Genomic DNA, 13511 nt, shown 5'->3' on the forward strand with positions numbered 1-13511 from the left:
CAGTGTTTTCTGAATTAAACTGAACCTGTTTCAGGGAGGCACATGGCATGATTCTTTCCACTGGAGGGTGTGGGACAGCTTCCCAGTGCACAGCCTATTATGAGTAAATGAATATGTATCCTTAAAAAAAAACGCCCTCCCCAGCCTAGATTCCAGTATGTCATCACCTGCAAAGTCTGAATTTAAAAATAGGGGTCTCGGGCTTCCCTGGTGGCGCAGTGGTTAAGAGTCCGCCTGCCAATGCAGGGGACACGGGTTCAAGCCCTAGTCTGGGAAGATCCCACATGCTGCAGAGCAGCTAAGCCTGTGCGCCACAATTACTGAGCCTGCACTCTAGAGCCCGTGAGCCACAACAACTGAGCCCGCGCGCCTAGAGCCTGTGCTCCGCAACAAGAGAAGCCACCACAATGAGAAGCCTGCGCACCGCAACAAAGAGTAGCCCCCGCTCGCCGCAACTAGAGAAAGCCCGTGCGCAGCAACAAAGACCCAACGCAGACAAAAATAAAATAAATTTTAAAAAATATTAAACAAAAATAAAAATAAAAATAGGGGTCTCCAAATACCTTGAGACTTCACTTTATCTGCTCTATCCTTCATTCTTGTGTCTCTTCACTTCTTATGAGTAGTATTTGCTTGGTGTGTTGGTTTGTCACTCAGATTCCATCTCAATTAGACTGTATCTTGAGAGTTAGAATCTAGTCTTAAATTTATCTCGCCAGAGGTCAGCTGCCAGCTGGTCTCCTATTATTATTTTTTTGTTTGTTTGTTTGTTTTGTTTTTTAAACTTTAGGTTTATTTATTTATTTATTTATTTATGGCTGTGTTGGGTCTTCGTTTCTGTGCGAGGGCTTTCTCTAGTTGCGGCAAGTAGGGGCCACTCTTCATCGCGGTGCGCGGGCCTCTCATTATCGCGGCCTCTCTTGTTGCGGAGCACAGGCTCCAGACGCGCAGGCTCAGTAATTGTGGCTCACGGGCCCAGTTGCTCCGCGGCATGTGGGATCTTCCCAGACCAGGGCTCGAACCCGTGTCCCCTGCATTGGCAAGCAGATTCTCAACCACTGCGCCACCAGGGAAGCCCTCTCCTATTATTTTGTAAATAAACATTTTATTGGCAACGCAGCCAGGCCCAATCATTTACATATTACTGATTGCTGCCCTTCTGTGATAACCAGTTGGATAGTTGGGCAGGGACTGTATGGCTCAAAAGCCTAAAATATTCACTATCTGGCCCTTTACAAAAAAAGCTTCCAGATCCCTGCTTGAAAGGAAACCTACTCACACATATATTCTAATAAATACTGTTTATATCTAAGCCTTAATAAATACTGGCTGTTGCTTAATAAATACTGTTTGTATCAAGCCGTGTTAAACCAGTAATGGAAAACCTTTGCCCCTGGAGGTGAGATCAAATGGTTGTCATTCCAGCTTCTGCATCAGGGGAGTAAGACAGCATTCTGGAAAGATGCTCAGGGAATTTCTTGGAGCAGGAGCCAAGGAGCTGTTCCATTCCTGTGCTGGAGGCTCCAGTCATTATAATTTGTATATTAAAGAAAATGTGACCTGAATTTAAACTCACTGGCTGATAAGAATGGGCCAGGATTTTCCAGAGCCACAATTCTCAGGCATGGCCATAAGCCATTTCCCCTGCTATTTCCCTGGTGGTGTGATATAAATACAGCTTACAGACCCTAACATTAACAGAGCCTAAGCACTGATATTCTGCACATGGCCCGAGTGTGTCCCTCAGGATGTAAATTAAGGGTAGGATTCTGTTAGTGCCTACACTATCCGCCTCTGAAAATGCCTTGAGATTATGTCTATTGTGCCTACTCTTTTTTTTTTTAATTAATTTATTTTATTTTATTTTTTATTTTTAGCTGCATTGGGTCTTCGTTGCTGTGCGCGGGCTTTCTCTAGTTGTGGTGAGCAGGGGCTACTCTTCTTTGCGGTGTGCAGGCTTCTCATTGCAGTGGTTTCTCTTGTTGCAGAGCACAGGCTCTAGATGCACGGGCTTCAGTAGTTGTGGCACGTAGGCTCAGTAGTTGTGGTTCGCGGGCTCTAGAGCACAGGCGCAGTAGTTGTGGCGCACGGGCTTAGTTGCTCCGTGGCATGTGGGATCTTCCTGGACCAGGGCTCAAACCCATGTCCCCTGCATTGGCAGGTGGATTCTTAACCACTGTGCCACCAGAGAAGTCCTTCTTTTTTAAAGCAAATTCCAGACATTGTCATTTCATCCCTACATAATTCCACACACTTTTGATAAAAGAACATTTTCTTACATAACTAAATGCCATTATCACCACTAACAAAATTATCAACAATTTCTTGATACCATCTCATAACCAGTGTATATTCAAATTTCCCTGATTAATGTGACGTCTGATCCTCATCATCACATGAAGATTCTTCCCGTTAAAATAGCTATAAAGTAAGTAGTTTTACATCAGCAGAGGCTTTCATGGCAGAGGTATTTTTCCTACTTGTTATGCAAGATTATGCATAAGCACAGATCATTAGTCTTAGGTCTCAGTTTTGCGGTGTCTCTACCACTAATTTATGGATCCTTGGGGCGCTCATTCCACTCTCCCCCACTTCCAACATGTATTCTCCTTTGTCCTAATAAATGTATAAAATAAGCTCTTGACCTGCTGGATTTATAAAGGCTTTCAAAACTTGAAAACTGTTCTTCCTGTGTATTTTCCATAGCCATCTTCTGCTTTACTCTCCTGGTTCTGTGCTGGGTGGGGAGGGCTGAGGACCCACTGCAGGGTTTGGGGGAAGGACCACACACCAGGTAAAGGTGTGTGCTGAGCTGCAGGAACAGGAGCAGAGCTGGGAGGAGAGGGGGAGGGAAACTACCAGAGGGAAGGCTGGAGGAGCACAGGGCAGAATCCATCCTACTTTCTTCTTCTGGAAGGAAGGAAGGAAAGAAGGAAGGGAGGAAGGGAGGAAGGGAGGGAGGGGGAGGGAGGGGGGAGGGGAGGAGGGAGGGAAGGAAGAAAGAAAATACAAAACAAAACAAAAATAACGTGTGTTTGCCTTGAAAATGTAAAGAAAGCTCAGTGAATCACTTCTTCTTAGTATCAGGATCTAATCATTGTTAGCCATTTGGTTTTGATCCCAACTCTTAAAATGTATATACATTTTAATAAAATTTGGATTGTACACAATATCTTGTTGTTTAATTTGTTTTATCCTTCTACTTTATATTGTATTAGGAATATTTCCACCTTCATTAAATATGTTTCCAAAACAAAGTGTTTAATAGTTGCATAGAATCCTAACTTACAGGTATAACATACATTTAGACTGCTTATAATTTATCACCATTATTAAAAAAATGTTACCATGAACATCCTTGTACCGAAATCTTTGAACATATCTCTGGTTATTTCTTTGCGGTAAATTCATCAAAGTAGAAGTACTACATGGAAAGATCAGAACATGCTCCAAACTTCCCCCAGAAAGTTTTTTCCAATTATACAGTAACTGAAAGTGAATGAATGAGCCAATTTTCCCAAAACCTCGCCTTCATATTGTTATTATTTTTTCCTTTTAATCTGACAATCTAAAACACAAATATAGCGTCATCGTTTTCATTCTGCTTTGTTTGTGTCCCTTGAATCTTTGATCATTTTATCACTTTATGTCAAAAGAATGGGTAGTTGTTCTGCTTTCTAACTCCTGTTTAACTGCTGGGTATTTGGTGAAGGAAAATTGTAGAAATTTCCAGACCTGTGCTACACCTTCAAAAAGCAGCTAGGCTATGTGAATGGAATGCTGAGGGTTGCAAATTATTTTCCTAGATTATTTGCAAGGCTGAGCTAGCACCCAAAACAGTCAGACTGCAAAAATCTCACTTGTTATTGAATACCAAGAGCAGTATATATTTTCAAACATCCTACAACTAGTATATGCATACATGTATTGTTACCTGGTTTATGGCATGAGTTTTGGATTTGCTGTCTAATCTGCATCAACTTTCCATACCTTCCTCCATAGACGTAAGTATCAATCACTAAGTAGTTTATGAACTTCGTGCAATTGCATGTAAAATACAGTATATATGTACAACTGTGAACACTTTTCTTGGGAAAGAGTCCAAAGCTTTCATCATGTTCTCAAAGGAGCCTAAGAAGAGATTAAGACTCTTCAATATGGAGAAAATTCTAAGGGGTTGTAACGGCAATGTCTACAGGGGAAGGCAGGTAATGTAAATGAGTGAAGTAGATGAGGTATTAGGCAATAGGGAGTGGTGGGGACTGTGGCATCCTCAAATGCATTTGCTCCAAGTAAACAGAGTAGCTGTTTCTCAGCTCCAAACCACTGCTGGTGTGTGGGAACATGGCTCCAATGTTTCCTGATCTTATTTTTTTTTCAGAGGAAGCCAGAAATCTGGATGCTTACATGAAGTCTTCCAAATTTTAAATGCTTACTATCACTTCTACAAATAAACAAACATTATATGGTACAATGATTGGTCTGCTGATTTGGGCCCTCTGGCTGCAGGGCCTAAAAGAAGCCAGTCATTTCAAAACATAATTATACTCTCTTTAGGTTTGTAATAGGCCAAGAACACCACACCCAAGGGACTCTAGTCTGATTGGAGTTTGGCACTTCAAAGGTCAATGGCCAAATCCACAGCTCAAGCAATGCATTGCTGAATGCAGAAGATACTGACACCCACCCTCCCTTCCCCCAGCCAATGTCCAGTACTCTACATAGATCAGTCCTAGGTCTCTTTAGTGGCAGTAGAGAAAAATGTTCTAGAAGAGGCCATGTCGAGAACCCTAATTGCCTGGTTGTATAAAACCATGATTTTCAAGCTGGCAACACTAGTGATTGCCACATTTTACCTACTGCCAGAATGAAGATAAGGACACGAAACTACAGAATGCACAGAGAAGCTTACCATACCCAGACAAATGACATTTTTGTAAGCCAAATTAATATCTATCTACATAAAGGCGCTTGTTCTTTAAAGAGACCCTGCAATACAATGATCTATAAGGAAAAAATCATTTCCAAATTCAACTGCATCACAAGTTCAGATTTAAGAAAACCAGGTTTTTAAAATATGGTGCCAAGCCATCATTAAACCTTTCCCACAGCATGTGACTGCTGGTCCCCTGAGCAAATTTCCAAGGCAAGTATGTAGCAAGTTCTGAGTTCTGTGGAGGAGTGGATGTGAGTGAGAAGAGGGGACAGAGGACTCTGCAGGCTGCCGCTGACAGGGTAGGGGGCAGGAGGGATGCAACTGAGAAACAAACGAGTAAACTACTGAAAACATGATCAAGACTGACAACCACATTTTCCCTGAGGACACTGGCTGACATCTCATTGACCAAATATGCCTTTTTTTTTTCCTTCCTCATAAGACATTATACGGCTGGTCAAATGAAGATCTGAGCTGCAGTGGACAGTGCTACAGGCAGAGCAATGCCACAAAGCAATGCCACTTTGTGAATAATGAAATATTTCACTCAAGCAAATATACACTTTCCAAGTGAGGGGTGTTTTGTGTGTGTGTGTTTGTGTGTGTGTGTGTGATGCATCAAATGCATTTTGACTTTTTCCATAATAAGAAAAGAACAACTCAGGTGATGGGATGGCTCCTTAAATAATCATGGAGAATGTCAGTTTTCTCAAGGTACCTGTAATCATGCTGGATATAATTAATGGTAAAACGATGAGTTTCAGCATTCTCATTAGAATTTCTCCAGGAAAGGAAAAGTAGAATTTCTCCAGGTTAGAGAACTTGCTGTATTCTCGAACCAAAACGCCTATGGCAATCCCTAAGAAAAACAAGAATTGGAAAGAAGAAAGGAACAATATTGAGTTCTTCTGTATAAATTTCTATGGAAAAATACCACCCCCAGTGCAAATTTTAGTGGCAAGAAAAACAATTTTGATGATCTCCCATGAGTCTGTAAATGTTAGACATAAAAAACAAATCACATTTTAAAAGGTAAAGAGTACAAGTACACATTATTCAGCAAACCTGGAAAAAGTATAGTTCGGTGTGAAAGCTTTGTTTTCATTTCTTTTCTTCCCCTTCAATTATATTTATTATCATGACAAAACATCTAAGAATACTGTGAGAAGGAAAAAAAAGTTCATCTTAGTCAACCCAATATAACTATTGTTTTTACACACCACTTTTATTCTACCTATAGATATTTTACATATTTTATAGTTTATATATCAGTTTGTATTTTTCTCATATTCTTTTAATAATAATTTTAGTAATACTCTTCTCTTTTTTAATTGAAGTATAGTTGATTTACAATGTTGTGTTAGTTTCAGGTGTACAGCACAGTGATTCAGTTATACACATATATATATATATATACATATATATATATATATTCTTTTTCAGATTCTTTTCCCTTATAGATTATTACAAGACATTGAGTATAGTTCCCTGTGCTATATGGTAGGTCACTGTTGGTTATCTGTTTTATATATAGCAAGGAAATGTTCCATATCAAGAAGCATACATTCTCTGAAAGCTTGCCTTAATGTTAATATGAACTTCTTCACTTGTGATGACTTTGACAACTAAAATTCACAAATTCTATCAGTAAGTATTTCTTCTTTATCCTCTTCCAAATGGTTCTAATAACGTCTAATTGGCTTACCCCCCCGCCCCATCCCCAGGAACCCTCACTCCCTACCACCTTTCATTAACCAAGAAAGAAAATGGGTTGGGATGACTCACACATCTTTTTTTTCTTCATCAACCTCTGATGGATGACATGCTAATTGGGAGTAAAATGACTAGAGGGCAGGAAGATTCAAGGAGGATATCACTGGATATGTTAATTCACAAATTCAAATAATTAGTATGTGAAAATTTAGAGTTATTTGTTAAGAATGCTAGGGCAAATGAAAAGAGATGTGAATTATAAACAATACTAGAGTTTTCATTTAAATTCTGGTATACTTCTCATGCCCACTAGTAGACCAAATAGATGAACCACATAAGATACATTTGTGTGTAGTAACCTTATCTTTAGCTTACTTTTATTTTCCTGCATTAGCAGGTGGATTCTTAACCACTGCGCCACCAGGGAAGCCTTGGATGGGAGACATAAAAGAGTCCACAAGGAATCATTTAAAAGCAATCAAAGGTGACAAGCACAATGAATAGGTTACTGTATTTAGTAATGAAAGCTTTCTATCAAGCTTGTTCCTTGAAGTTAAGTACCACAATTATATTCTGATATTTGTTATTTTACTGAAAAGGGAAAATATAAATGCCAACCAAAACCTGGAAAGCAGTTGGGAGATTCACCCCTGGGCCAGAGATGTCATCCTGGGACTCTCAAGAACAAGTAGCTGGTGAATGACCTCAGCCAGGAGTTATGCTTGTGAATGGGTATGCTTTATCTTGGTCTCAAACACATTTGGAAAAATGAGATGCAAGATAAGAAAAAAAATCACTGGAAGATTTGCCAGGTTCCAAGATGAGGTCAGGATTTCACAGGGCACAGTCCTTCCCTACCCTTTTCCAGAGTCAGAACCTTGGACTGGATTAAGGAGCATGGAGAGGTCTCCATAGCCAAAGGCTGCTGGGAATAAGTGCCTGCCTGGGGGTGCACAGATCAGACGCACATGGTAGGGCCACTCCCCAGAAACTAGGGAAGATGAAGATCAAGAACCTCCCTGAATGGTAAAGCTCTATGGAGGTCTTCAGCAGGGCCAACAAGTAAGCCCAAAGGAAAATTGTTACGTAGACCTCTGTAGCCCCCTTAATTACCAGGAATTCATTCTTGGCTGCCTTCCCCCACACAGGCAGGAAGATCCCAAGCAGGTACTGACACAGCTTGGGAAAAATATGGTGTTAGAAGAGTAGGCTCAAGTTCTGGTTCCACCACTTACAAGGTGCATAACTTGGGCCACGACTTTAACTTCTCCCGTTGTCAAGTGGTGGGATTGGAGGTAGGGCAAAAAGGTTGAATTAGATGTCTTCAAAGGTTCCTTCTGTGGCCCAAGATGCTGTGAGCATCACTGAGCCTTGGTGTCCTTGACTTTAAAATGGGATCATAAAACAAGCTCATTAGTGCCTGGAGAGTTCGCCGTGCTTTCTCCAGTTTTTTTGCGAAAAGTAAGTATATTGGTAAAATGGAAGGGAGAAACTAGGGAGGAAAACAATTAAGACCGCAGCTACAGATTTCTTCTTCAAGTTCAAAAACTTAAGCTTAAAAGAGAAGATACACAGAATGTCATCTCTTCATGCCCATGTTGTCTCAAACAACAATTGCCAGTCCAGTAGCCCTATTTTGGAAGTAATGGGGTGATTTTTTTTCCTGCAAAGTTTATAAAAAATTATTGTTCATGAAATAGTTCTGGAGATCAAAATAAAAGACAAAAGTCATAAATAATTAATTACACCAACCTATCCACTCCTTTCCCCTCACCATTTTCCAGGTCCTACTCAGTCTTTGTTCTGATGCACACGTGTTTTAAATAGTTATAAAAATTAAACCTGGGGATAGTAGCTGAACTGCACTTGATTCAAATTTATGAAAACAGCAGTGTTCCTGTTTTAGGGTATTTGCAAAAAAGAGATTAAAGTCTTCTGTGTTTTTTTTTCAATCTTTTTCAATTTATTAAGGCTTGTTTTACCGCCTCACATATGATCTATCTTGGAGACTGTCCCATATATTCTTTTTTGGGTTTTTTTTGACATCTTTATTGGAGTATAATTGCTTTACAATGGTGTGTTAGTTTCTGCTTTATAACAAAGTGAATCCGCTATACATATACATATATCCCCATATCTCCTCCCTCTTGCATCTCCCTCCCACCCTCCCTATCCCACCCCTCTAGGTGGTCACAAAGCACCGAGCTGATCTCCCTGTGCTATGCGGCTGCTTCCCACTAGCTATCTGTTTTACATTTGGTAGTGTATATATGTCAATGCCACTCTCTCACTTCGTCCCAGCTTCCCCTTCCCCTTCCCCATGTCCTCAAGTCCATTCTCTACGTCTGCGTCTTTATTCCTGTCTTGCCCCTAGGTTCTTCAGAACCTTTTTTTTTTTTAGATTCCATATATATGTGTTAGCATACGGTATTTGTTTTTCTCTTTCTGACTTACTTCACTCTGTATGACAGACTCTAGGTCCATCCACCTCATACAAATAACTCAATTCCGTTTCTTTTTATGGCTGAGTAATATTCTATTGTATATAGGTGCCACATCTTCTTTATCCATTCATCTGTCGATGGACACTTAGGTTGCTTCCATGTCCTGGCTATTGTAAATAGAGCTGCAATGAACATTGTGGTACATGACTCTTTTTGAATTATGGTTTTCTCAGGGTATATGCCCAGTAGTGGGATTGCTGGGTCGTATGGTAGTTCAATTTTTAGTTTTTTAAGGAAACTCCACACTGTTCTCCATAGTGGCTGTATCAATGTACATTCCTACCAACAATGCAAGAGGGTTCCCTTTTCTCCACACCCTCTCCAGCATTTATTGTTTGTAGATGTTTGATGATGGCCATTCTGACTGGGTGTGAGGTGACACCTCATTGTAGTTTTGATTTGCATTTCTCTAATGATTAGTGATGTGAGCATCCTTTCATGTGTTTGGTTGGCAATCTGTATATCTTCTTGGAGAAATGTCTATTTAGGTCTTCTGCCCATTTTTGGATTGGGTTGCTTGTTTTTTTCATATTGAGCTGCATGAGCTGCTTGTAAATTTGGAAATTAATCTTTTGTCAGTCGCTTCATTTGAAAATATTTTCTCCCATTCTGAGGGTTGTCTTTTTGTCTTGTTTATGTTTTCCTTTGCTGTGCAAAAGCTTTTAAGTTTCCCGTTTGTTTATTTTTGTTTTTATTTCCATTTCTCTAGGAGGTGGGTCAAAAAAGGATCATGCTGTGATTTATGTCATAGAGTGTTCCGCCTATGTTTTCCTCTAAGAGTTTGATAGTGTCTGGCCTTACATTTAGGTCTTTAATCTATTTTGAGTTTATTTTTGTGTATGATGTTAGGGAGTGTTCTAATTTCATTCTTTTACATGTAGCTGTCCAGTTTTCCCAGCACCACTTATTGAAGAGGCTGTCTTTTCTCCACTGTATATTCTTGCCTCCTTTATCAAAATAGGTGACCATATATGTGTGTGGGCTTATCTCTGGGCTTCTATCCTGTTCCATTGATCTATATTTCTGGTTTTGTGCGGGTACCATACTGTCTTGATTACTGTAGCTTTGTAGTATAGTCTGAAGTCAGGGAGCCTGATTCCTCCAGCTCCGTTTTTCTTTCTCAAGATTGCTTTGTCTAGAGAAATTAAGGAAACACTCCCATTTACCATTGCAACAAAAATAATAAAGTACCTAGGAATAAACCTACCTAAGGAGACAAAAGACTTGTATGCAGAAAACTATAAGACACTGATGAAAGAAATTAAACATGATACAAACAGATGGAGAGATATACCATGGTCTTGGATTGGAAGAATCAACATTGTGAAAATGACTACACTACCCAAAGCAATCTATAGATTCAATGCAATCACTATCAAACTACCAATGGCATTTTTCATAGAACTAGAACAAAAAATTTCACAATTTGTATGGAAACACAAAAGACCCCGAATAGGCAATGCAATCTTCTGTGGTTTTTAATCAAAGCCCCAGAACAGTTCTCTGGTACACAGATCGAATTTGTTTTGATTAAATAAGAATTATTGGCAAAGGAAAACATATTTTTTATTATCACTGAAATAGTTATCTAGCCATGCCATCATGCTATGCACTATTTTAAGCACTGGATTAAGCCCCTCAGGAGCTAATCTAAGATGAACGTTGATAACCAGAAAATAAAAAGTATGGAATGAATAATGTTATTAACAAATGACTATGTGCATACACTCAATAGATGGAAGGATGGTTTCTCTATCTTATCCTTCCACTGAAATATACCTGTCCCTTTTTCTCATCTTTTTCTTTGGAGCTGAGCAGCTTCACCAGTGCAAGCTCTTTACATGAACTTAGGCTCAAAAAACAGATGCCTCTGTGTCTGTAAAGCTTTTATTTTTAAGCCCTTAAAAATATATTTACTGCACAAGCAATGTTATAACAGCTCTACTGGAAATCAAAAGTCGTAAAATTCACCCACAATCTCATCAACTCAAATATATGTAAAGTGAAATTGTTTTCATTGTTCATATAGTATTATGGTTAATCATAATACAAAGATTAACAATCAGTGAGTACATACTATATGTCAGACTGTGCTAAACACTTAAAGTGAATTATCTCTTGCATATCTCTTGTAATTCTGAATGGCTTATATAATTACAGCGTTTTGAAATCAATAAAACACCAATCTGGGTATTGCTGTGCACGTGTCTTGTAGATGTGGTTAACACCCATAATTAGTTGACTTTAAGTAAAGGAGATTATCCCTGATCATCTAGGTGGCTCATCCAATCAGTTGAAGGCCTTAAGAGCAAAACCTAATGTTTCTTGGAGAAGAAGGAATTCTGCCTCAAGACTGCAGCATCAACTCCTGCTTAGTTTCCAGCCTGCCAGCCTGCCCTTTGGATTTCGGACTTGACTCATCACATGAGCCAATTCTTTAAAATAAATCTCATGTAGGTGTATATAAAGAGATTCTATTTCTCTAGAAAATCCTGACTGATAAATAGTGGCATCTGTGTCTGGATTCTTTCAACTAGCATAAAGTTTTCAAAGTGCATCCATGCTATAGCATGTACAGGTTTTTGTTTTGTTTTTGGTATTTCTCCTTTAACATTATATCACAGGCATTTCCTCATGTTACACATCTCCACCTTTTTAAAATGCTGGATAATACTACTTTGGGTGGACATATTTCTTGACCATCACCCAACTGTTAGGCATGTCATTTCTTGACAACTTTGCTGAATGTTATTGACTTTACCTAACCACCAAAGGGTACAAGCATAAAATATGATGAAAGGCTTGAGTTACTGTTTGTTTTCAGGTTCAAGGGAAGGAAGTCACATTAAACACATTCTTTGTAGTATATGAATTCAAGAAAAAGCAAAAACAAAGAACTTCTATTGACATCCAACTATATGCCCAGTACTGCACTGAGTGCTAGAAAATCTGAGGGAGAGGAGTTAAAGAATACAATTTTGTTATTATTGCAATAATAAATATTTTCCATCCATCAAGGATGGATCTGTCCACTATCAACAGGAAATGTGGTTTGCACTGTTTTGTCAATAGCCATGATTGTTTACATTGAGTCTTTTATCCCTTTTTGTCTACTACCTACAATTAAGAATTTAGTCTGACTCAGGAAGAAAGCTGATTCTGGTGAGGATCTAATAGGTTTCTGCGTATGTCTCTATCCATTAAAATGTATAATGCTGTTTGTATGTGTTTGAAAATTTGACTTACATGGTATCAGTCTGGATGTATTTGTAATCTGCCTTTTCTTTTTGAAATTTTTTCATTACGTCTTTGAGATTCATTCATATTAATGCAGGTGATCCATTTTAAGTGCTGTTCAGTATTCCATACCACACTCCCTATTGTGTTTGTTTTCTATATCATTAAATTCTGCTCTTATCTAATGATTTATTTCCTTCGTTTTTTATGTTTACCCTATTCTTTTTCTAACTTTTTGAGTTGACTGCTTAGCACATTCACTTGTTTTTTTCAATACATGCATTTCCTTCTAAATTCTGTGCGTGAGTCCTATAAATTATTATATAGTATTTTCATTGTTGTTTAGTTCTAAATGTCTTATAATTTCTATTATGATTTCTTCTTTGAACTGTACATTCTTTACAAATATGTTTCCCAGTATCCAAATACATGGGGATTTGGGGGCTTTTTACACTCCTTGTTATCTCTCTGTGATGAATTTGACTGAATTTCTCACACTACCTTCCAGTTTACTAATCTTTACTTCAGGCGAATTTACTGGATGTTTAATCTTGGGCAAAATACTGATCCGGCTGCCTGTGCCTCTATTTTCCCATCTGTAACAATGGGCATAATAAAATATCAACCTCAGAGTCATTGGGAGATTTAAAAATGAGACTATACATAAAGTGCTCAGAGTAAACAGTACCTGGCTCATATAGTACATACACAATAAATGTTAACTATTATTATAGGTAATACACTCTTCATAGGGTTTCTCATGAAATCCTCAAAACAGTTGTGGCTCTCACAGGTGAGTCATGGTCACAGAGCTCAAAGCATGGTCAGGAGTTGAGGAGAGAGATTCATGTAAAATATTTTCAGTGTGACTAAATTTACAAACTTACTCTCTTAGTCTACTGTGTTTACTTTGGTAAAGAAATATTTCCTTTTATCCTATAAATGAAAAAAAATGTCAGGGTTAAAATAATGACACCTAAAGGACCCATTAAATGTACCAAATGGAATGTTTGTTCATTTCAATACCACTTGACATCACTGAAATAAAAGTCTCAGGATCTTGGAAGCACCAGAAGAAAAGGCATTTCGATTTTTTTTTTTTTTTGGTGTCTTCTGAAATC

At 38.6% G+C, this 13511-nt stretch overlaps 1 protein-coding gene across 1 annotated transcript in view; it reads right to left on the minus strand.

Moving 5' to 3' along the window:
- Positions 1 to 13511, minus strand: part of SLC1A1 (solute carrier family 1 member 1) — a 75116-nt gene that overhangs the window by 32907 nt on the left and 28698 nt on the right. Inside the window, exon 2 of the mRNA XM_036856018.1 lies at positions 5655 to 5795. Within this exon, the coding sequence (XP_036711913.1) occupies positions 5655 to 5795 (141 nt within the window). The remainder of the gene's footprint in view (positions 1 to 5654; positions 5796 to 13511) is intronic.

Source organism: Balaenoptera musculus, chromosome 6 (assembly GCF_009873245.2).
Source record: "Balaenoptera musculus isolate JJ_BM4_2016_0621 chromosome 6, mBalMus1.pri.v3, whole genome shotgun sequence".
NCBI classification, from domain to species: Eukaryota; Metazoa; Chordata; class Mammalia; order Artiodactyla; family Balaenopteridae; genus Balaenoptera; species Balaenoptera musculus.